Genomic DNA, 25699 nt, shown 5'->3' on the forward strand with positions numbered 1-25699 from the left:
ACACACCAAAATAACTAATATAACTAATAACTAATAAATTAAAATGCACCTTTAACATATATTTTTTTTCTCTGTTTAGCATCCATGAGATTGAGAGAAGAGCTCTTCCAGAGTTTTTTAATGGGAAGAACAAGTCCAAAACTCCAGAAATGTGAGTTTGTGATTCAGTGATGCACAGAGAGCTGAAAATGTCATTTTTTTTGCCACGACTCCTGTATTCATGCAAACGTGTCCTGTCGTGTTCATGTGTTGTGACCCCTGCACAGATACTTGGCCTATCGTAACTTCATGATCGACACGTATCGGCTGAACCCTCAGGAGTACCTCACCTCCACCTCCTGTCGCAGAAACCTGACCGGGGACGTCTGTGCCATCATGAGGTGTGCTAGATTTGTGGTTCTTGGCTTTTCATCTGGACCCAGTTGTTTTAGTTCTTTGCAAATAAAGATTAAAAAAAATGTTATGAATGCACTTCTAACAAGTAGAATTTAAAATCGCTCTTCCTTCGTCGCTCTTTTGCAGGGTTCATGCATTCCTGGAGCAGTGGGGCTTGGTAAATTACCAGGTGGATGCTGAGAGTCGCCCGTTACCCATGGGCCCCCCTCCCACACCCCACTTCACTGTGCTGGCCGACACACCCTCAGGCCTCATGCCCCTTAACCACCGACCTCCGCCTGTAAGGACAGCCTTGTCTATTTGTCACTTCTTGGAAAAAAATATTTAAAAGCAAAAGAAAGGTAAAGATTTCAGCTCTAATGATGTGTTGTTTGATTTCTGCAGATTCCTCCTCCACAGCCAATGCCCAACTTTGCAGACAAGGCCAAAGACAAACCAATTGACCTGCAGAACTTTGGCCTCCGCCCTGACCTCTACAAGAAAAACGCCAAGGTGAGAGCTTTACTTGACTCCTCCTTATGAAACTAAATGTATATTTTTAAAAAGTACTAGTAAATCGTCTAACCTTGTATGTCTTTTTGCAGCAGGGTAAAGGCGGCAGCACCACCACCAGAGAATGGACTGAGCAAGAAACTCTGCTGCTGCTTGAGGTGAGTCTTTCCAACAATCTGACATCCTTCCATCACTTTCCTGCATCATGTAAGCTTTACATCTGTAAACCTGGACCCCTTTTTTTTTCCTGTATTCATTTTGGTTCTGAAACAAACTGTTTTTTGCCAAAGACCTGTGTCTCTGTGCCGCTTACAGGCGCTGGAGATGTACAAAGACGACTGGAACAAGGTGTCGGAGCATGTTGGTTCTCGCACTCAAGACGAATGTATCCTGCACTTTCTGCGGCTGCCCATAGAAGATCCGTACCTGGAGAGCACAGAAACGTCCCTGGGCCCTTTGGCCTACCAGCCTATTCCCTTCAGTCAGTCTGGGAACCCTGTAATGAGCACCGTAGCCTTCCTGGCGTCTGTGGTGGATCCCAGAGTGGCCTCCGCTGCAGCCAAGGCAGCTTTAGGTGAGAACTGGTTGAAAAAAACCATATCTACCGTATTGTTCAGACTATAAGGCTCACGTAAAATCCTTAAATTTTCTCAAAAATTGATGGTGCGCCTTATATATTATTAATGTTGTGCTTACTGACTGAATTTATGTGGTACAATGCGTTAAAAAATCTGTTAAAATGTGTACGTACGACTTTGATTAGCAACGAAGTCGCTCCGCATTACGGTACACTGTGTCATTACCTGATCGGATCCGTGAGCTGTCTACAAGACTGCCTGATTGTAATATCTAAACTAGAAGTGCGATCGGAGTACGCACCAGCAACAATAAACCTAGTAGGTTAATTCAATATAAAAGTTAAGTTTATTTTGCCCTTATGGTTTGAAACAGGGCGGTGTAGTCCAACTACTCTGTCCCCCCGACAGAGACAGAGTTCATGTGTACGCGGAGGGGCGGAGTGATATTACACACTTGGGAATAATATTTAATGCGCCTTATGGTCTGAAAAGACAAGATTTGGTGCTGCTGGTGTATTGCCAGTATATTTATGAAGTTGGACTGACAAAATTCAGACATTTAAGAGTTTACAGCCAGCTGTTTATAGAGAAAAAACTGGAAAAGGTCCTATAGAGTTAGGCGGAACAGAAAATGTAGCCGATATATAATGGGTTAAATCAAAACTACAAGGTTTATTGGAAAAATTATCCGACTTCTTTTAACTAGATGAATCAATTAAACCTGAAGTGATTTATTTATTTATTTTTATTTTTTTTATGTCAGAATTTTGTCCGCAATGCCGCATTTTTCACCCTTTTATGCTGTAAAATAAATAAGCAAAGACTTGGTAGAGGGGAAAAACGCTAGGATTAGCCAGTGTTTCCAGTTGTTCAAACCAATTTTGGTGTATATATTTTTTTTTTTAGTCCTGGTAATGTTTGTAGGACATGAGGGTAAAAAAAAGGCCTTTCTCTGTTTGCAGAGGAGTTCTCTCGTGTGCGTGAAGAAGTTCCAGCTGAGTTGGTGGAAGCTCACGTCAAGAAGGTGCAGGAGGCAGCAAGGAACACAGGCAAAGTGGACCCCACCTTCGGCCTGGAGAGCAGCGGCATCGCCGGAACCGCCCCAGAGGAGCCGGAAAAAACAGGTAAATGGCGTCAGTGCAGCTCATATATATATATATATATATATATATATATATATATATATATATATATATATATATATATATATATTTTTTTTTTTATTTTTATTTTTCAAATACTATATGAAATAAAATTTATGTCCTCCGCATAAAACGAGCCACTGAAGAAGAACTTCCACTAGAGGGCAGCACACAGTCACAATATCACAGTGGATGCAACTGGGCGTTTTGATGCAGATTAGTGCTCTGAGAATATGTTAATGTTTCTGGAAGAATCCACACAAATCCACTAAGAGATGATGTCTCTTTAATTTTTATGAAATTTGAAGGATCTGATCTGCATCTGCTGAGCAGTGCAGATATCGGCGTGCGTGTATATCCGGCCGCGGGAAGCGGTGGATTAAAAGAACAGTGGCAGATGGGACAGAGCGGCTGGGTGGAGGGAAAACGGAAAACTGGGTCATCGTTTTGTGCCTCTCTTGATTTTTGCTGAGCGGCGTCTTGGAAATGCGTCTTTTACTGTCGCCACTGCACAGATGCTCCCTGATAAAAAATGACTCCGGTGCCTGAATCGCTGCTCTCTTGAACTACACGGATGATCGATAAGCCTAAATGTGTTCCAGTTCTCACTTGGCCTGAAGCACTCGCCTGACCCGCGATCAATACTCAGACTCTTAACATTCGCCTAAGTGCACCCGTGGCAGGGTTTAACTCTCAGCTGTAAACATATTCAGCTGGTCAACAGTGTGCCCATTTTTTTCTTCTCCTTCAATTTATTTATATAGCACCATTTCACTACATATCATCTCAAGGCTCTTTAAAAAGTCAACTCATCCAGACAGATTGGTTAAAACGTTTTCTCCTAGCAGAATGCTTCAGGTCTTTTATTTGCAGTGTTCACTCCTCGCTACATCATCATATTACGATCATTTACATCTGATTTATTCTTCCTTTATCTAAGGGAATAAAGAATGTTTTAGTTAAAAAGGGATGTGTGTGTGTTTTAAATACTTTGGTTTTCTGCCTCACTCACAGAAACCGCGGAACCAGAAAAGATGGAGACGGATTCGGACTCCCAGCAGGCTGATAAGGTGAGACAAAAATTTTATGTGTATTTCAGGAGAAATAAAATCCGTTTTGGGAACATTGTAGCACACCATCTCCAGGAAGACAAAGTGTAGAAAACACTGCAAGCGATCGAGATCACTAGAAATCACCATCGGATCTATAAATGCCGTGTCCTCCATCTTTCTTCCTTTCACCGTTGTCCAATTTTGATGCTCATAGTTATAATTGTTCTTGGTTGAAAAGATAATATAAGGGAAGGAATACATGTGCCAGTTTTGAAAGAAATAAAAAACTGACCTTATGTATTATTAAAACAACATAAACTCATCTGATCACCTAAACCGTCGGTGCGGTTACCACACAGTTTTCTCTGTCCAGTAGTTCACAGAATGATGTTTTATTTAATAGGAGGCTGAAATCATGTTTCATTACATCTGCAGTCAGGATCATTTATTATGTTCTCACACGGAAATCAATACATCGTTTAAATAGGTTGAGGTGTAAAGCAGTTCTTGGCAGCCATCCGTTTTTTCTTTCATAAGGGCTCTCTTTTTCACAGGTTGTGGGGGGAGAGGGGGGGGGTATTTTCCCACTCATCTGCATCTAGTTCCCGTCTCCTGCTTATAGAAGGAGCTATAGTTTTCGTAAATGCTTGTGGCGTCTGCGGGCTAGCTCGCTGTCCGTCAGCCTCTTTACCCTTCAGTAACAAGTGTCAGGCGCTTTGATCTGATCGCTGGAGAGAAGATTTGAAACTCAGCCCTTAAACATGACTGCATTTAAAAGTAATGTTGTCTTTCTCATAAAAATGCCCATTCATAGCGACGCAAATTGTAATTTAAGTCCAACAGGTTCTCTTAATACCTGGTCTGAACTGAGCTGGATTCTATACGTCATGCTGTTCATTCCTAAACAATCATCCACATATAATTGTACACATTCCAAGTTCAGTCCTAATTAAAGTTGCAGACAATCAAATTAAGCTTATTTAATGGCGGTAGCTAAGCACTGATCCATCCCATCCCAGTTTGTTGCATCAAGTCCCTGACTTTGCAGCAATTCCTCGTGCTGAACTAGCATTGGAGGAAAATGGGGAGGAGTAACTTTTTTTTTTTTAAATGGATAAATACTCCAGGAGACCCAGACTCACTTTGAGCAGCAATCTGCTGTGACAGGCAGTAGATGACAACATCAGAACAAGAAATTACCAGAAGCCATGGGCCAGATGTGTTTTCTTTGGAAGGGAAATGACAACAATTATTTGCAAATAACTCAGGATAAGCTAAGCCACGCTACTATGAAGCTTATAGTTAATAGTGGTCTGTCGGACCCAAACCGCGGGCTGCTTCCTGATGATGAGGATCTCTCTGCCCGTCTACTTTTAAAGCCACAGTTAAACCTGCAGTCTAAGATCAAATAAGACCATATATGGAACGATCCAATCTTTGATTTTTCTGAACTTTATTTTTTAAGGAATTTGATCTGTATTGTCATCACAAGACAAGGCAAGGCAAGGCAAATTTATTTATATAGCACAATTCAGTACAGGGACAATGCAAAGTGCTTTACATGATTAAAATATATCAAATTAAAACAGAATAAAAGCAAGTAGGAATAAAATATAGATAGAAAATAGAACAAAAAAGTGGTGATTCAGTTAACTAGGACAGTTGAAGGCAATCCTAAACAAATGTGTTTTTAATCTTGACTTAAAAGAACTCAGGCTTTCCGCACCTTTACAATTTTCTGGAAATTTGTTCCAGATAAGTGGAGCATAGGAACTAAATGCTGCTTCTCCTTGTTTAGTTCTGGTTCTAGGCATGCAGAGCAGGCTGGAGCCAGAAGACCTGAGTGGTCTGGATGGTTGATGCACTGATAACAAGTCTGTGATGTATTTAGGTGCTAAGCCATTCAGGGATTTATAAACTAACAGAAGTATTTTAAAGTCTATTCTCTGAGATACAAGGAGCCAGTGTAAGGACTTTAGAACTGGGATTATGTTCTCTACTTTCTTAGTCTTAGTGAGGACGATCACAGGTGTCGTTGCACTATTTTAGATCAGCTGGAGATGTTCCCGGCGGTAGATCTTGGTGCGGCAGACTTATTCACCCACTTTGGATTTCAGATGTTCTCGTATTGTCACTTTGTTCCGTTTGTCAAATTGCAAAAAAAGGACTGCACTGATAAAATGTTCAAAAAACATCAGAAAACGTCAGACCTGCCCGACCTGGAACGTTTTGTCTCACGTTAATGTCTTGTGTTTGTTGTTCAGGCCGAGCTGAAGGACGAGGCAGAAAAGCCCAGTGAGTCTGCAGAGAAAAACGACAAGACGGAGGCCACGGAAAAGGTGAAGAAGGAGGGAGCCGAGACGTCGGAGCACGAACAGGACAAGGAGGAGGAAGGCGAGGCTAAAACGCCTTCAGCAGGTACCCAGAAAGAAGTCTTCACATCTCTTCAATGTGCAACTAAAACATTGAAATGTCCCCATTTAGTCTGTTTAGCCCATTTACATTTTAAAATGGTAACTTCTCAATTATTTTTATTATTTTTCAGTATATTTCTACTAACACGACATTCTTTTTGTTTGGAGGCAGCGCATAAAAACTCTTTAAAACTGTGTTTCTGTCAGATAAAGATGAAACTATGGAGACCTCATCTTCAGAGCAAGAGAAGGAAAAGGAGGAGAAGGCGGCTACGGAGGAGGGAGAGGAAAAGCAGAAGAAGCTGGAACACGACATTGGAGAGGGAAACATCGCAACAGCAGCTGCTGCTGCTCTGGCGTCTGCTGCCACCAAGGCCAAGGTGAGACCTGCAGACCAGAGCTTCCCATTGTGCTGCTCTGCACCAGTTAATTACCGCTACTTGGATGTTTGTCCGTTTATTCTATCCGTTTATTCTTCTCAGCACTTGGCAGCAGTCGAGGAAAGGAAAATTAAGTCTTTAGTTGCCCTGCTCGTGGAGACCCAGATGAAGAAGCTGGAAATCAAGCTGAGGCACTTTGAAGAGCTGGAGACCATCATGGACCGTGAGAAAGAAGCTGTAAGTCAGAGGAAGAAAAAAAAACAACAATCTTTTCAATGTGAAAAATTGAGGGGAAAAAGATGTTTTTGAGCCTGAGGATGAACAGATTTTACATGCATACCAATTCTCTCATGTTCGGTAAAGTCATGCAGCATTAGGGCTGAACGATTTTGGAAAATAATCTAATTGCAATTTTTTTTTTTTTTTTTCTTAAAATTGCGATTTAATACGATTTTTTTTCCAGTTTGATTTATCATGTCTTTTTAAACATATACAAACAACAAATCATTTTGTTTCCTCGCTGTGCAGATTAGTTGCTAAAAGACCCGCAGCATCTAAACTCAGAGCAGAAATGATTGCGTTCTGCCTACAATATATTTCAACCAAAATTGCAATTTTGACTTTTCTCTGCATTAACCACAAGCAACAAAAATGCCCTCAAAATAAAGATGTTTGTAAACAAGGACTATTCAAAACAAGAACTTTTAATGTTTCTATTAATCAGAATATTATTCAAGAGAACAGCTTTTAGTTGATTTGGACATCAATCCTTGTTGAACATAAAGTCCAACCAACAAGCAAGTCTATGTATTAAACTGATTGACCTGTACTTAATGCTATGTATGATTATATAAACTCTAAAACAAGTAATACAATTAGATTATCTCACTGCTACAACTGTCTTCCCTTCCATGTGGAGGCAAACCCACTTTAAACATTTTACCAACACCTAATGGACGTGTCTAATTCCCTGATTGTTACATAGCCAAAAATTTCAGACTCTGCGATTTGGAAATTGAGTTTTTTTTAATCGCGATTATATTGAAAATGCGATTAATTGTTCAGCCCTATGCAGCATTTGTAATTATTTAATTCAGTTTGAAGTCAGGTGTGACCGTTGGAGAGATACATTCACAAGGAGCGAAACGGACCATTTACACTAAAGTATTTTAGTGTAAATGGTCCGTAAACCCTTCCCTACTCTGCACCTTCTTGTATGAGCCGATGTGACGAGTGAATTTCTCCATTGTGAGATCAATAAAGACTATCTTATCTTATCTTATTTGCGAGATATTTTCGCGATATAGCAGCAGTGGCAAGACTCTGAGCCTCCTTGGCTGTTTTTAAGTAATTATAGTTCTGGTTACTGGTGTGGTACATAGACTTTAAAGGTTGTGGTTCTACCGTTCGTATCATCCTGAGATGTCAAAGGGACTTACAGCGTAGCAGGTTTTTAGCAGCGCAGATCGGCCTCTCCCCCACCTGTTGCTGCACACTGGTGACCACACATCACTCTTCTATTGCTTAGAAGAAAGTCAGATATTTGATTGTTGGGGAAATATTTTCCGCCATGATTGAGAACATAATGGATCTAATACTGTAAATCCAGTAAATCATGCTTGCCACTGAGGAGGATGTCCTCCTGATGGATTTTCCTGCTCATATAAGCAGCCATGGGCCAAAAAATGAAAGTGTTCTGCACAATGAACACGTTTACTTAAAAACTAAAAAAAGCAGCTGTTCTGGAAGTTTATGTATTAAAATATATATTAAAAATGGCATAAATGACATAGACAGCAGCATTAAATGGTAAAGTTAACTAATTAACTTCTATAGCACGTTAACTAGTCCGACGACCCCAAAGCGCTTTACACCAGTCAGTCATTCACACCCTGACTGTGGTGAGCTATGTTTGTAGCCATATGGTATATTTATTATAGCAGTCAAATTGACTCTTTCATAAATAGTCAATTGCTGACATTCATACATGTTGTAGGGCAGGACGATATAGAAATAAAAAGCAGATCAATAAAATAGAAATCACATTGATCGATATTGATAATTATCAAGAAATTCAAAACATAGATTTTAAGTGCAGCCCTGGTCATTTTTATGCTGCTGCTTGGCGACTTATTTTTAGATACAGACACAAACACAGAATTCAAACTCAACCCTTTATTCAAAGTTTTTAAAAAAGAAAAAAAACATGTGCTCTCTGGACTGTTTGAAGGGAGCTGGGCTTGATTACAGAGCATTTCTGGGGCTGTGTTGTGATTGGTTGGAAGGATGTAGGGACTAATATTAACCTACATGATAGGCTAGAATGCAAAAGGAAGGAAAACTGTTTTTCTGTTGAACTTTTCATTGACCCTTTGTCTTAATCACCGATATACGTCTATCAATCGATATATATTAACGAAATATAATCTAGCCCTAACATATCATACTTGCCGATTGTAAGGAGTTTATTACAGCCTGTTAAAAAAGTCAAACATGATATGATAATAAAATTAGAGCAAAAACAGCTCTGGTATCAGAGTAGTATGTGAAAAAATGTAGATCGGTGCATCCCTACTGGATATGTAGGTTTTAAATACCATGGTACTGTTAAATGGAGAATTCTTTATTTGATTTAAGGTTGTTGTTCTGTGAGAATGTCGACCACTTAAGGCGCTTGTCTTTATTATCCTTCATCGTTCACTGAGTGAGCGATGAAGGATAATAAAGATGGGTCCCGTGATGCTCCTCCTCTACGTCCCACAACACACAGCAACGTATTGAAAAAGAAATATGTCCAACAATGTCTGAGCCTGACCTTAAGAAAATATTACAAGATGCAAGATTAACTGCTATTTATGGGCTGAACCGACTTCTGTCCGCCTCCCAAAGACAAATTACTCAGATGGTCATAAAGCAGCTGCTTCGATTTTTGTATGGGAGACCATAAGAGAAATATTCCTCTTGGTTTTCTTCTGCTTTCAATTTTTAATCTTGCATTTATGTCTTCTGGCCTATTTAAATTAATAATTGGTATTATGCTATTTTTACCTTTTGTGTTTGTGGAAGGAAGGTGGCTACTAGCATAATGGCTGGTAATCGTTGTTTTTACAATCCCAGTTCTTTGATGGTGTAGCCAGGAAATCTAGAGCTGATGCTCTCGCCCAGTGAGGTATGTCTGGGCCAGTCTCAGCTTTTTCACAGACGCTGAAACAGAAACAAAAGTTAAGCGGGAGATAAAGGTTCCAAGTGCAAAGCAGTTGTCACTGGCCTTGATGGGACAAATGAGGGATTTAGCTCGCTCGTTTCAGTTTTTGTGTCCCGGAGACGCTGGCGGGAGTGGAAAACTGTGTTTTCATGGCGGCGGCGTTTGGAGCGAAGCCCAGTTTCACAGATGCAAACACTCCATGAAAAGAAGTGTTTGAAGAAGTTCGTGTAGCGCTGGAGAGAAACCAAACCTGAGCTGCGGTTATAAAACTTCATGGTTGTGAAGAATCCACAGAACAACAGAGAAAGATGGTTTTAAACCGGGTGTGAAGTTTTACTTATCTACATGAACATAGTCAGGCTAAAGGATAAAACTAGCTTCTGTAAAAAGTGTGACCTGGGACACTCTCTGGGATATCATTAGAAAAAATATTTAAATATTTGTAAGTGTTAGATAAATTTATCCGTTAGTGAACCAGTATGTCCACCTTGGAGGGTTACTGCGTTTTGTTTTTATTGTGATTTTCAGTTGCCTTTTTAAACCCAAACTGTAAAATGTCTACAGTATGCGCTTTAATAAGCTGGTACATCTGGCATAGTTGTCAGGTAGGGCTGGATGATGTCAGGAATACAGAGAATAACGGTGCAATTGCTCAGTTTTGCAATGAAGATATTGATTGTGACATATTTATTTTTGGAGTCATCAAAATGTCCCTGTTACTTTTAGTGAGCTCTAAAGTCTAAGCTCCTAATAAACGCATCAAGTGTGGACATCAAGGCAGCGAAAGTTGATCCAAAAGATGGGATCTATTATTGGGATGCAGAATGCGGTGTAGATTATAGTGAGAGACACCCAGGTTTCTTTTTTTTTTAGTTAAAATATAGTACAGGTGCTTTTACTCTCTGATGTGCAGCACTCTGAGCTACAGATAACCTGCTACTCACTGTTTATTAGTTTAAAGCTCTTATGGTAACAGATCTCTTCAGTCTAAATGAAATGAGGAAGAATTTATAATTTTTATGATTTATTTTACATCCAATATTTAAAAGGTATATAGCTACATTACATACATAAAAAAAGAACAAAAACTGTTTGAACTTGATAAAATAAGGTTACATACACCAAGCCTCCATCCTGATGATGTTTTGAGGGTACTTTGTGTGGATAAATATCACCCCTGCACCGGTGCGATTAGCAGATATGAACAAATGTGGCGCCATCTAGCGACAGTATCATAGAACTACCATAATGCCGGGTTGCTTAATTAATAAATCAGAATTAAATAACACCTGACCCTCTGCAATGCCTTACAGTAAAGCGTCTTTTGCAAAGGTCTCCCTTGCAAAAGAGATTTTTAATCTCAATGGGTATTACCTGGTTAAATAAAGGATAAATAAAAAAAAAAAAATGATGGAAGACTAACTGTTTTTAATTAAATAAACCAATCTACAGCAACTTTTAGAGGCTCATATCAGAACTTTTACTCACATTGATCAACTCTTAGGTCACATCTGAGTCTCGGCAGGTTTAGCGTCCGCTTCAGTGAACACCAACGTTCAGACTATATTCCCAGAGACATTCCAGGTTTTCCCCTCTTGGAATTATATTTCTTTTCCACTAGATCTTGGACGTTTATTCATTGTTTCGCCTGGAGATGTTAATAGCCGTTAGCCACTTCTTTGTTTTAACCCCTGCTGCTAATGCGCAGCATGTTCTTCCGTTAAAATTGTAAATAAACATCAAAGGCTTTATTTACTAAGAAATTTAGCAAAAAACAAGCATAAAACACCATAATACCAACTAATACTAATACTGATGTCTAAATAAAAAGTCAAATAATGTGGCTATGCACCTTTAAACCATTATGACAAACATGATATGCAATGGTTCAGTGCATGGATACAGGAAGGTGGGAATAAATGGCTCTTGATTGTATCCCTGTTACCCACCTACTACTATTTTAACCTTTTAATCGTAGTTGGATGAAGACCTTTGTTAATAAATGTTGGGTTGGTCTTTGTGCAGCTGGAGCTTCAGAGGCAGCAGCTCCTCACCGAGCGGCAGGCGTTCCACATGGAGCAGCTGAAATACGCCGAGATGAAGGCGAGGCAACAGATGGAGCAGCAAGCTGCCGCCGCTGCTGCCGCCGCCGCCGCCGCCGCCCAGGCACAAGGGCAGGGTTCTGGATCAGGACCCCATCCTGCTCCAGGGCCCCACCCTGGTCCCCCTTCACACGGCATACACCACGGAGGACCTCCTGCTACCCACCACGGAGGACCCCCACCCCACCACGGAGGACCCCCACCGGGCGCTGCAATGCATCCTGGGTTTCCCCCAATCGGCCACCACCCCATGGGCCCCCACCACCCAGGACAGACAGGTGAGACTTAATTTGAGTCTTTGCCTGCGTGGAGAATTTGTTTCTGTAAAACTTTTTTATCTAATTTTACTGTTTTAATAAATCCATAAAACACTTTTTACAGGGTTCCCACGGGTCCTTGAAATCCTTGAAAGTTTGTGAATCTGAAAAAATAAATTCAAGGCCCTTGAAAGTTCTTGAAAACAGCCAAAAAAACACCTTGTCCTTGAAAGTCCTTGAATTTTTTGTGGGGTTGAAAGTTCACACAGATGACGACTCGTGTCATTATTTTACTACCACACGATCTTTTAAAATTATGTTGATTCCGCAGACTTTTAATTTGCAAAAGTACGTTCGCTCCTCTTCGTTAGTTGGTAGGCTACGGTTTAGGCCTACGTGCGTCCAATAGGTTACATTCACAGCAGTGTTGCCAACTCAGCGACTTTGTCGCTATATTTAGCGACTTTTCAGAGTCAAAGTCAAAAACTAGCTTAATCAAAGATGAAAGTAAGTGAAACAAATTGATATAATTCTGAACATCTCAATGCTGCACTTTTTTCCATAAAATTCCATGAAACGGTAGACTAATGTAGATCTTATATGTAATGTAGTATGGCATAGCCATGTACTGTGGATATAAATGTAGGCTATGAATATGATCAATATCAATGTAGGCTATAAATTAAGTCCACTTTCTTGCATTGCTTCTGACCCAACAACTTCTATGCCGTTTAGTCTTTTATTGAATTTGCATTGTATTAAAATATGATAACCTAATTCAGCGGTCACAGTAGGTAAATGCCGCCACGTGTGGTCCTTAAATTTGAGGAAATTGGTCCTGGAAAGTCATTGAAAGGTCCTTGAATTTGATGTTCACCAAGGTGTGGGAACCCTGTTTTTAACTCTGAAAACATTATTTTTGTTTGTTATATTGAGCTTGAATAGAAACGGATCAACAATAAAACGATTTAATGCTCTCCCCTGACGTCTCCTTGTGTTGCCAACAACCCTTCCACCACAGGACCTATGGAACCTGTGCAGCCGATCCCGGGGCGGATGCTGTCCGGTCCACCCTCTGCCGGCCCTCCTCCAGGGGGCATGCCTCCCATGATGCCCCCACGTCACCCCGGAGCCCCCAATGGCATGTGTGAGTACAAATAACCATCCTGTCATTATGCTGACACTGTGATGTTGTGCAAAGTTGCTTTAAAGGTGCGTTGCGCAAGTCGCACGCGCATGAGAGAAGAACAAAAGTTAATCGCTAGGATTTCAGGGTTTTTCGTTTTTTAGAGTCTTCTGAGGTAAGAAAAATATTATTTTGGTTTTATAGTATTATATGGAAATAATATTTTATTTTGAACGGAGATGTTTCAGTGAATATATAATAAAACAAAATTTCGTTGCATACTACTTATGACAATTCAATTTTATTCATATAGCGCCAATTCATGAAACATGTCATCTCGAGGCACTTTACAAAGTCAAATTCAATCATATTATACAGATTGGTCAAAAATTTCCTATAAAAGGAAACCAGTTGATTGCTTCAAAGTCCCGACAAGCAGCGTTCACTCCTGGGGAACCGTAGAGCCACAGGGAGAGTCGTCTGCATTGTCCATGGCTTTGCAGCAATCCCTCATACTGAGCAAGCATGAAGCGACAGTGGAAAGAAAAACTCCCTATTAATAGCTAATGTAATGAGATTGCAAAATAAAACATTACAATATAAAGTGCAGCAGTGATAAGAATGTACAGTGCAGGAGAAAAGCAGTTTTTTTTTATAAAGTGCAGAAGAATATTCAACCATGTTTATAGTGCAAAGATAATGGTTCAAGAAAGGCATTAATTTGAAAAAGTTCAAAATACCAATGGTGCAAAAATGCAGTTAACGATCAGTTGTGGACTTTTAAATGTAAATTGATTATAAAAGTTCAGCAACGTGGCGGTGCAAAATAATGTTGCAGAGTAGCCGTAAACTTCAGACAGATCTTTACTCTTGTGTGGAGTTTGTGATGCGGTCTGAGATGAGCTTGTTGCTGGTATTTTTGTGGTCCATCTCTATAAAACAGTCGATGTTCTCTAACATTAGTCCCTCAAACTGACTAATGGCGCCTATAGAGGCAACCGCGGTAAATGGAAGAGAACTTGTTTTACGCGTCGGGCAACTGTAAGGGCATAAATGGGAAAGAAAATAAATATTTAACTTCAAAAGGTGCGTGATGCACCTTTAAAGATTCCAGCCATATTACATTTTTTTTTATTTTATTTGGGTTTTGTGTGTTCAAATGTTTTCAGATGGTTATTTGTAAAAATCTAAGCTGGGGTTGTTCCAGTCAACAGACTCTCAGTGAAGCCTAAAAACTAAAGTTGCTACTTTAGCCAAGGAAGCATCTTAAATCATTCTTCTAACGCCGCCACGCTTCTCTCTGCAGATCCCGGCCCCCCACCCGCACAGCCCGAGGCATTGCCTGCAGCTCCCGTGGCTCCTCCGGCGCCCCCGAGTGGCCGAGTGTCCGACAACTGAGGGCGCGCAAACAGAAAAAGCACATGTGCATAAAGCTAAAACTCTGTCTGACCTTTGCTTGTCGCTAAGTTTTCCTCCCTCACATCCAAAGCAGCCATAAACTTTTACCCCGCTGCCACACAGACCCACACTGTGGCTTCCTTTGGCAAAAAAAAAAAAAGGAGCCGACTTCACAAACACACACGCAGACTTCCTCTCAGGGCACAGCGGCGAGGTCCATCTAGTAATAAACACTGTTTCACACTCTGTGGAGGAGAAGCGAGGCTGAAAACAACCATCCTGTGTATAGCAAACCAAACAAGGAGACAGAAAATATTTTTGAAGAAAAAAAAATCCTCCTTTCTCAGCGTTTTTTTTTTTTTTTTCAGATGACACTGTAACGCTTTCCAGAGTAAAAAAAAAAAGAAACAGGAAAAAAAAACAAAAACAAATGCTCACCTGTAATCCTTTCCCTAATATATGAACCCCAAGGGGATGCTTGTGAGACCAGGCAGCCAGTCTGTGCTGAGTAGCCTCAGCTGTGGACATGTGAGGCGGTCATCAGATTTAGAGCGTACCGGGGGGGGGGGGGGATAAAACACAGAAGACCCAGCCTGGCCTCACTCCTGCTGAGTATCTACCTCTCGCTCTTCTTTAAATGATACACTGTAGTTCTGTGTGTGTGTGTGTGCGTCTGTGAAGACAGCAGGAGAGAGTCGAGCTTCTGCTGAAGTTACAGAAATGTAAAATGTAAAATAAAAAGACTAAAAGTTACAGATTTAAAGCCCAGTGGGTCAGGTGTTGCGGGAAAGACTGTTATGGTTCTGATGCCGGTAAGCGCTGGAAGTTATTTAGTCCTGAACGGCTTTTTGTTGCAGATCAAAGGAGAAAAATCAGGAAGTGATGCTTTATTAGACGCGTCACGTTTTTGTTTTAGACGCCACGGAGAGGAAGCAGCGCTCCTCCTGTTGCCTTGTTGCTCCGATGTATTGCGCTGTGGGGAAAACTCCTTTCAGGCGCGAGCTCTCCGGTAAATCTGTGGGATTAATCAAAATAGATTAGCAGCAGCAACTAAAGTTGGATAAAGCATATAAGAAAAAAAACATGAAATTTTCCTTTTCTTTGAATCCAAACATTTCTGTTTCCGACCTGATCCGGCCACAGAACGATTCAAAAAGACGTTCCTCCTCCTCCCGTCGCAGCATCCAGAGCGCTGCAACGCACACACAGAGAAATGCTAAGCTACGCTCAGGCAAACACTGGAGGCTACACACACACACACACACACACACACATCCTCTGCTGACCTACACAGCGAGAGACGCTGCGCTTCTGCTCGAGCGACACCGAGCTCTTCCTCAGCGCTGTGGGCTTCTCTTTAGGTGCTGACACTGTAGCCGTTTAAACCCCTCTTCCTCTGCTCACGCCTAGCACTGCCTACCTCGCTAACTCCTCCTCCTTCCCGCTTCTTGCTTTTCCGCCGGCTAATCTCTAAAACTCTGTAGCGTTCTTCAGCAGTCGGACCCACGGGTGGACGAAACGAAGAGAAACGTGGAACTAAATGACGCATTAATCCTTCACACTGCTGTTCCATCGGGTTTGGTTGAAAACATTTTTTGGGCTTTACTTCCTAACAATCCTTCTGTTTTTTTGTTTTTCCTCCTGAACAGTGGCCTAGTTGACAATATTTAAGCCTGTAGATGTAAACTTTCCTATAGATCATTGTCATGTTCACACAGTTCACCACTAAACCCAAAAAACCGGTACCGTAACCTGACCACTGTCCCTCCTTCCTCTCAGCGCCGTTAGTGTCTCTGCTACCTCTTCCTCGTTCATCCGCTAGCTACCTCCTCTTCTAGCAATCTTCCTCTTGCTCTCTGCTACCTCTCACACCCTGTAGCTACCTCTCGTTTAGCCTTTCCTTTCCTTTTTTTAGTCTTTGTTCTTGAGTGCTGCCCTCATGACTGCCGGCACCGCTGCCCTCTTCTCCCAGGCTGCAGGAAGAAGAAGAAGAAAACGCAAACGTTCGCCCACACGTGCTCTCATTCACCGTGCCCCCACCCCCTTTTTTTTTTTTCCTGTTAACAATCAACTAGATGTGTGATTTATCTTTACTTAAACACGACATGATTCCCTTCTTACACATATTATCTTTCATGGATGCTTTTTTTTTTGTGTTAATGCTAATGTATTTTTAAGGCGAAGTTTTGTGTAGATGGAAGTTTTTCTCTTGTTTGTAGCATTTGTTTTGTTTTCTTTTTATTTTGTATGAGGTCTGTTGGTACTTGGACCTAGACACTGTCAAATAAACTGTGTTTTCTAATAACGGTTCGGTGTTTCCTCATCACTTTGAAAAAAGTGTCTAGTGTAGAAGTCACTAGAAGTCCAATAAGTGTAAGACAATATCCGCAAGTCTGGTTAGTTTCTTTCTCACCGTAGTTTTCAATATGTTTCAGATCTGGATAAATATGAAAAAAGGAAATGGAATATAAAAAAAAACTGTTTGATTTTGCAGTTTATTCTTTATGTAAACCTTAAGGGCTACTTTTAAAATCCTCACATTCTGTCCCCAAGGAGAGAATATTTTCTTATAGAAAAACTGCTAAAAAGTGTCTGTTTTAGAAACAAATGAAAGACAAATTTGGCCGATACCTGAAGGGAAATAAGTTGACTTATGTTTATTTTAGTTGAAAAATAAAATCATTTAGTTATTAGGCCCTGAGAGAAATAAATAATGCTTTTCCTTCCAGTCATTTCGGGCTGGACAAGCTCAACAAAAAGGTCAGCTTTCCCAAAAACTGCTGAACAAGTCAGTCCTTTAAAACTAATTTTGCCCAGCAGCACCTTTGGCATTTTGTTAGTATTTAATTAATTTATTGGTTATATATAAAATTTCATTTTCTGTTTTTGGTCAGGTTGAAAAACTCACTTTCTCCATGACAGAAATTCCACTCTATAATCTGCCCTAAAAACATCACATTCTTTTCCCTACAATTGGTCACACTTTTAATACTTCAGCCTGAAATATTCAAGTCCAGAAGTGCTTTTTAGGCCTGTATGTTCAGGTAGCGCCTCTTGTTTTGTATTTTTTTGTTAATGTAGTCCATTATCCCTACGAGTACAGATCAACTAGGGATGTGCCCTTAAAATTCTTACATTTGTCACGTTGCTGCTTATTCCGAAACAACTTCTAGGTATTTACGACTTTATGGCTGCCCTACAAGCACAAACGTTGTTCTGAAAAACATGCTACAAAATGGGCTCCATGACACCGGCAACATAAACTGGATGCTTTTTTTTTTTTTTTTTTTTTACCACCTAACAGCACACAGTGACTGCATTTAATCAGATTTTCTAATTTATTGATATTTCTAATTCCCTTATGGATCTAATAGTGGAGAAAAATGGTAATTGAAACAACAATACTGTCATTTTTTGGGGGATTCTGAGGATTTTTTCTTTGAGACATGATGAATGTCTATCCCCAACAGTGAGACACATATAAAGGTTTACAGTAAGAAAGGTGAGAAAGTAGCTCCAGCTTGTATACAAACTTAAAAGCTGAAAACTTGTGTTACAATATTAAATCCTAATGTAGAAACTTGAGCTATAAGCATTTAAAACTGCCAAAGTGGCTTGGAAATAAAAATATTTAAAACATGGCAGATCGCTTCAGTGTAAGTATAAATGGATGAAAATCTGAGTTCTTGGACCAAAAAGGATTTTAGAGGTTTTATCCGTCTTATTGCTTTGTTCTTTGTGTAATGACAGAAAACACACACATAACTCTGTTAGAAATGGAGAAAGGGCCATACCAACACAGTATGTTTCCACTTCTGATGAGTTTTTCTCCTCGTTTGTACGGCTTAACTATAAATTTAGCTCGTTTCATGTGGGTTTTTTTTTTTTTTTTTTTTGCTTTTCTGACTCTTCTGTAGGAATGTTCATTTTTTGCTTTTCCATGGATGTTTGTGATTTGTGTCTGTGTGTGCGTTCAGAGCCGAAGGCACCAACATTTTCATTTTGACTTCTTTATGACAATTCTTTTTGCCTTCAAACCCCTTTATATCAGGATTTTAACCTGGATCTGGTCTTCCAAATAGCTTTATTTTTTTTTAATCAAGGTATCAAAGGTCACAAATTCTGTCTTTCCCGATTATTTGTTTTGAAATACAACTAATCAAAGTTGGTCCACATATCAAAAATGCTTTGAAGTAACTCTTTACCCACTGTGTGTATTGTACAGATGATAAAACTAGCTACATAATACACATGTGGGTAGATTTCTACTCAAATGTTCAGACAGATAAAAACGGAAGCTAATCAAGGTAGGCAAAAACAAATGTTGAATTTGAACACATTAAAAATAAATTTTTAGAACCTGTTCTTGAAGTAATGCCTGATACAAACAGCACACGTTAAGGAGGTTTCAAACTAATTCGAGCCTTTTTCAGAAAAATAACGCACGGCCTAAAATTAGGACAATTTTCAACATCTTCTGGGTCCAGGAAGGTTGAAGCTTTGGAAGTACCTGAAATGTTCCTGGATGTCCGTATCAACTGTTCGGGTCTCGTTCCAGATCTCTAGAAAGTGTAAACACGTTTGATTAACTTGTACCTGCGTACAATTGTTTGAACTGATTATCTTAGTGTGTGCAGACGTTCAGCAATGCCTCCCAAAGACTTTACCGACTGGTGGAAATCTAAAATCCTTCAGAAACTCTGTGAATTCCTTTGTTTCAGTGTTGGTTCATCCAACAAGAGCTGTCTAATCCTTGTTGTGCCCTCGAAGAAAAACAACCAGCCGCGTTTGGTTATTATTTCTAATAGGTTGGCGACCACAACATTTTCTGGACAAATAAACAACAAAAAAGGTGAAAAGTGAATCAGTGGATTTGTTCTGTGACGTTGGGGATCGTTACAGTATTTCCTTTCACTGTTTGTGTTTTTTTCACAAAAGCGCAGATCCACAATGAGAAGGTGGATTATCTGTGTTTTGCCTTTGTGTTGGGATTAGGGGCAATGCTATGAAACATCTGCACATGAGCGTTCACGTTGAGCAAATCACGGCTGGTGGCTTACCGGCCTATTGTATAAAAAAAAAAAAAAAAAAAAAAAAAAAAACTGCTTAGATTTCCTCAGACTACTTTCAATCCTCTTCAAAGCTTTGTGTTCAGGTTCCATCAGCAAACAACAGTGTTAATTTCACAGTGTCATCAAGACAAGGTGCACAAACAAATACTAATTAAGAGGAAAATGCTGATTTACGGGGTATCTAAGAAGATGAATATGCTTTTAATGCAACAATTAAAATGTATGTGGATAAAATTATAATCCTCACAACTAAACAGCAGGTATAATTATAGAGCCTTTCAAAAGCACTTCCCCCAATGTTTTTATCTTTTTTATTATTATTGTGAAGTAAACAATAAATGGGACAAAATGACAGAAAACCTCAGTGTGCATAAACTGTTTAAGTCTCCATGAGCCATATCTTGCTACTGGATGTTTGCCAGTTCCTGAAGGGAAGTAAAACCCTTCCAGCTCCTTCATGTTGGAGGGTCTTTGCTTGTTAACAGCGCTCTTCAAGTCTAACCACAGATTTGCAACTGAATTGACGTCTGGGCTTTGACTAGGCCGTTTCAACACATTTAAAGGTTTCTCCTTAAACCACTTGAGTGTTGCTCCGGGTCCATATCCTGCTGGAAGCTAAAGCGCCTTCCCTGTCTTGTTTTGGTCAGGAATATTTAGCACCATCCATCGTTACCACAACGTAGACCAGTTTTCCAATCCCTGATGCTGAAAAGGATCTTTTTTTTATGGAGAGCATGAATTATTGTGGTCTTGTGGGGCTCTGCAGCTCCTTCAGGGTCACCTCTGGTTTATGTTCTGCCTCTCTGATTAATGCCGTCCTGGCCCCGTCTGTCAGTTCTGGTGGGCGGCCCTCTCAGGTTTGTTAAGGTACCAGGTGCTTTCCATTTGAAGATCATGTATTTGATGGTTCTCCAAAGGGAACATTAAAGATGTGAATATTTTCCATAACCTAACCCTGACTTGTTCTGAGAGCTCCTTGGTCTTCATGGTGTGATGCCTCTTGCTTTGTGGTGCTGCAGCGTCTGGGGTCTTTCACAAAATGTGTGTTTCTACTGACAGATCATGTGACTCTTCACTAATTATCTGACTTTTCAAGGTAAGTGGTTGCACCAGAACCTTTTACAAATTACAAATGCCAAATTGTAGTGTTGTTTTTAAATTCTTTAAAAAAAAAAAAATCTTATTTCACATCACCAGCTTAGACTATTCTGTGCAGATTCATCACATAATATAAAAATTCAAAAGAAAACATTTAAATTACAAATATTTGAAACTATAGGTAAAAAGCCAAGGGGATAAGTAACCATATATATATATATATATATATATATATATATATATATATATATATATATATATATATATATATATATACACACATTTTTCCAGGCACTGTATGTATGTATGCATATAAAAAAACATTTTAGATGTCTACAAGAACTATCTTATGTTCTGTGCTTTTGCTTTTTATTGACTTTGAACATTTATTTATTCTGGTAATCGCCAGTCTGGGAGACCCATGTTGTGTGGGAAATTTGCTTGTGCGGTTTTCTTGCTGCAATAAGCTCTGCCTGTAGCATCTGTGGGTACACACAAAGCAGAAACGAGAAGAATAAGTGAGTCCTGATGCCATTTCCAACCTAATCCGAGCCGCCTGGTGCTGTAATCTGGTGAGGGCGGATTTCAGTGTCCAGCAGATTGAGCATGAGTTTGTTATTGAGTGGGATGAAGGGCCAGAGAGAGATTACTCACCCACACGGGAGGGTAGAAAGAGATTGGTACTGCTAGAGCTGGGAAAGGACATCTAAAATGACCGGCATCCCCCATTCAGATGTGGGGCAGGACTCTTATTTTGTGACCAGTAACAATAAGCGTCCATCAGGAGGTCCAATCATATGTCTTTAATTAAATTGGAACGGCTACTGTTATATAATGGATGCATTTTCCTAATCGTCACTAGATCATAAAAGATTATCTAGAATCACATTTTGATAATTAACCTTTTTTATTAAGGATTTTAGCATTGTCTGACAGTAGATGAGGAACAGTTTAAGGTTAAAAAGTAATATATATTTGAAGTAAAATACAAAGAAAATCGGGTTTTTTTTTTTGTTTGCATACAAAATCAGAAAGATAAAGAGTAATTAAAGACCAACATTTGTTAAAATCAACTTCTCTGGTATAAATCTGAATGACAGGAATAAGTAATTTTATGATTTTTAACCTTCTACCTCAAAAGCAGACACAGTCCGGTGTCTACTATGTCCATCAGATTTCCATTCTGGGGGAAGAAACTGTCTCTGGTTTTAGCAAACATCGCACTGTAGCGCTGAATGGCTGGTAAAAGTCAGTTTGTGCGCAGGATGTGTGGGGTCTGCAGAGACCTTAGCTCCCTTTTTCCCGACCCTAGACCTGCACAAGTCCAGGATGAAGGGCAAGGTCAACCCCAGTGATCCTCTCTGTGGATCTAACTGCAGTTGGACCTGTCCATTTCTGTGTAAGAGTCAAACCACAGAGTGATGGACGAACACAGGACAGTGTAGAAGGTGATCAGGAGCTCCTGCGGTACGTTGTACTCCTTGAGTTCCCACAGGAAGTACAGTCTCTGCTTTGATTCCTTGGAACCTGCAGAAATCCACTGGAGACACGTTGTGTGGGGGAAGTTCTCACAATCTCCACCGTCACTTCCACAGTGTTGAGCGGGTTTAGCTCCAGGTGGTTTCCGATCCACTTCCTGTCTGTATGCGTCAACATCCTGGATCCAACCAATGGACAGTGGTGTCTGGATCCGCTGAGGTGACGTCATTTGTGTACTGCAAGAAGACCCCCCTGGGGGACGCCAGTGCTGATGAGAAGAAGGAGAAGATGCTCCCCAGCCCCACCTGTTGCTGCCGGTCAGTCGGGAAGCTGGTGATCGATCCGTTGACCGATGGAGGCCGGTACTGTGAGCTGGATTAGCTTCTGGTGGAAGAAGACGAAGGCGCTGATTGCGTTGAAGGCCAAGCTGAAGTCAACAAACAGGATTCTGACGCATGTCTCTGAACGGATGAGTTGGTGCAGGATAAAGTGTGATCCCAGGTTGACAGCCGACCTGTTTACCTGGTGGGCAAACAGCAGTGGGTGCAGCAGGCAGCCCATTAAGTCCTTCAGATGCTTCCCAGATTTCATGACCGCAGATGTTGGACAGGTCTGCAGTAACTCTGCCCTGTGGTGGAGCGTCACTTTGGGGACCTGGATGATTACAGCTCCCTGGCGGTCTAATGGCGCTTGTTTGATTCCCAGTCAGAGTATGTCTGTTTGTGGTGGGTGGCTTAGCGGTTAGGGAGCTGGGTGTCTGAGTCTTAGAGAGGCCCCAAAGGTTGGTGGTTGAAACTCAGTATGTAGCTCTGGGTCCCTGAGAAAGACCTTTAAGCACAGATTGCTTCCTGTGTGCCATTTGGTTTTGGCCGCACACTGCTCCCTAAGGGATGGGTTAAATGCAGAGACAAATTTCCCCTCTGTGGGGACTATAAAGGGGAATGTTTATTTTATTTATGATGAAGCGTCAAAAAAAGGAGGGATTCTCACACAGCTCCAGAAACGTGTAGAAGATCTGAGGAAAGTTTGGAGCTGGTTGGTCCTGCAGCATTTTTGGACTCTCAGATGTTCCTCAGTGATCTTCAGTGCAGAAAGGGGGTCAGAGGGGTGAAGGGAGGGTGTTGTCGGTTTAGTAGGGCGTGGAAGTGGTCCTTTTGTGTAGGAATGAGATGTGAATGGCTGGTTTTCAAACCAACAGAAGAAGCTGTTGAGGTCATCGACCAGTCAGTGTGGTGATGGAATCCTACAGCTTGTAAAGTCTTTCAAGGTCCTTCAGACGGAAGTAGCATAATTACACTAGAAGCTGCCTTTTAATTTTTCACTGTATATTCTCTTGGCTGCTCCGATCTCATCGTTAGTTTTATTTTTTATTTATTTTTTTATTTCATAATGCAGGTTTAAATGTTTAAAAAAAAAACATGCGACTTATTGCTAAATAATGAAAAAAAAAAACGATTGAGTTAAATAATTAAACATTGATGGCAGTATTGACTATAATATACCAAACCAACTGCTTAGTGACGAGGCAGTAAAAACTAGAGTTTGCATTTAGCTGCAGCCTATTCAGAATATCTGACAGAGAGCACAAAAGGAAAGGTTAGATTTCACTCAAGGACCCAAACACTTGCAGACTGACCTTTTCCTGACACAGCAGCCTATTCAAAAGTCTCACGAAATACTGCTGATGTAGGAACTTAAGTTGTACTTTTTCATTTCCTGGACATTTGTCCTCCCTTCCCCTAACAAATAGGGCAGGGCTGACAGGCTACATTGACAAAAAACGAAACAAAATAATAAAAAAAAACATTTAATGTTTTAAATATATGAAAAAAATAAATGAAAGGGTGTTTTCTTTTGTGTAAAAAGAGTTTTAACTGAGCAGGAACCGCCCTTTCAGGAACTCTCCCCCTCCCAAGTGTTGCACCAAACCACTCAGAGAAATTAGTAAATATCCTGACTATTACTGTTTAAATAAAATTGTTGATCCATATCAGAAGATGTTCTTATTTCTAATCAATAATCCTGCCAATATCACTTAGATTTCCTGAAATGATATGGCTAAAATCAAAAGGAAACCAAGAACAAATTAAGATCCTTAAGCATTACAAAATGTAAAAAAAAAAATATGCAAGGGTAAATTTAAGAAGGTTGTAAAGGGGAAGATGTTGGTGTCAAAAAGGATTAGCGTAGAAGAAGAGGCACTGGAGGTATTGACAGATAGAATCCAGGGACAGCTACAGACACAACGCTTGAGTAGTGAAGTGTGACGCTCATCAGTTGTGGCAGATTCAGCGCAGATGTAGGAGGCCGGAGGGAGCCGACGCCTTAATTATAAAACATCTTTGGAGGAATGCTTCATATTAAACATCCCATGTGTGATCAAAAGCTCGGCACTTTTTAGGACCCGGGTTTAAATGTGGCAGAGACAGTGCTGATGACCCTGAAGACGAATGGTTGAGAAACATTAACTGTTTTTTCACCTTCACATTTAATCTTGAAACTATTAACCGACTTGAAGTGACTGGAGTCCCAACATTAATTGGATCAAATCTGGGAAAAACTGAGAAGAAGTAAAGGATTTAAAACTGGACTCCTTTTTTTTACGGAAATGTACAACTTTCATATTAAAGTACTTGTAAAAGATCAAATAAATAACAAACATAACACTAAACGAATGTAAAAGTTTAATATTTTCAGGGCTCCTGACTAGATACACTTCAAAAACAGAACTAAAAATAAGTATAATTTTCTTGAAATTAGTGTATTTGTCCTTGATTTGAGCAGATAAATAAGATTATCTGCCAATGGAATGAGTATTTTGACCCCTTAAATAACATAGTTAGACAAACTGGACTTGAAATAAGATCATAGAGATGAATTGTTCCGATTTTAAGTCCAAAAATCTTATTCCAATGGCAGATCCTCTTATTTAACTGCTCAAATCAAGGATAAATACACTAATTTCAAGAAAATCTTACTTACTTTTAGTTCTCTTTTTGCAGTGTGGGATTGAAAAGTTCGATCTTACACTGAATTGGGAATGTTGAGTTTTTCAATGAGCCTCTAAGGTGTGTTGAAGAACAACTAAAACGGTCCATACTTTTTTAAAAGCTGTTACGATAACTTACATGGATTGCATTCAAAGACAAACATTTATAGTTCTATTGTACAGCTTGTGCAGTTTGATCTTTTATGTTGGATATCTAGTTTTGGGCCAAATCCTGACGGATGTTGTTCAGTTAGTTGTTTTTGATTAAACACCTGATTGCTGAGAGATAAGCAAAGTTGGGGTTATGATCTGAGGAGTTTCGTGATGATATAAATATGTATCTATATGTATATGACTTGCTGTCAATAAGCCACAGACCTAAAGATATAGTTGGTAATCCTTTTCTTCTGTATCTTGTACGTAACTGATTTAAAACCACGCACACTCCCTCTTAATATTCTAAAAAGCAGAGAAATATTTTGGAAAAAACCTACAATCTTAATTTGTGGAGTAATAAAT

General features: G+C 40.0%; 1 protein-coding gene across 6 annotated transcripts in view; it reads left to right on the forward strand.

Moving 5' to 3' along the window:
- The window catches only part of smarcc1a (SWI/SNF related, matrix associated, actin dependent regulator of chromatin, subfamily c, member 1a), a 28653-nt gene extending 13036 nt beyond the window's left edge, over positions 1-15617 (forward strand). For 3 of the 6 annotated variants that reach the window (XM_036135364.1, XM_036135367.1, XM_036135366.1), the window contains 14 exons: positions 80-151; positions 267-380; positions 523-676; positions 781-888; positions 981-1046; positions 1204-1462; positions 2429-2590; positions 3623-3678; positions 5925-6081; positions 6279-6454; positions 6557-6691; positions 11685-12039; positions 13040-13165; positions 14451-15617. In XM_036135364.1, the coding sequence (XP_035991257.1) occupies positions 80-151; positions 267-380; positions 523-676; positions 781-888; positions 981-1046; positions 1204-1462; positions 2429-2590; positions 3623-3678; positions 5925-6081; positions 6279-6454; positions 6557-6691; positions 11685-12039; positions 13040-13165; positions 14451-14542 (2032 nt within the window). In that variant the 3' untranslated portion in view covers positions 14543-15617. The remainder of the gene's footprint in view (positions 1-79; positions 152-266; positions 381-522; positions 677-780; positions 889-980; positions 1047-1203; positions 1463-2428; positions 2591-3622; positions 3679-5924; positions 6082-6278; positions 6455-6556; positions 6692-11684; positions 12040-13039; positions 13166-14450) is intronic. The other 3 variants (XM_036135365.1, XM_036135368.1, XM_036135369.1) reach the window with 1 other exon arrangement.
- The last annotated feature ends 10082 nt before the right edge of the window (positions 15618-25699 follow it).

This window comes from Fundulus heteroclitus, chromosome 3, assembly GCF_011125445.2.
Source record: "Fundulus heteroclitus isolate FHET01 chromosome 3, MU-UCD_Fhet_4.1, whole genome shotgun sequence".
Taxonomy (NCBI): domain Eukaryota; kingdom Metazoa; phylum Chordata; class Actinopteri; order Cyprinodontiformes; family Fundulidae; genus Fundulus; species Fundulus heteroclitus.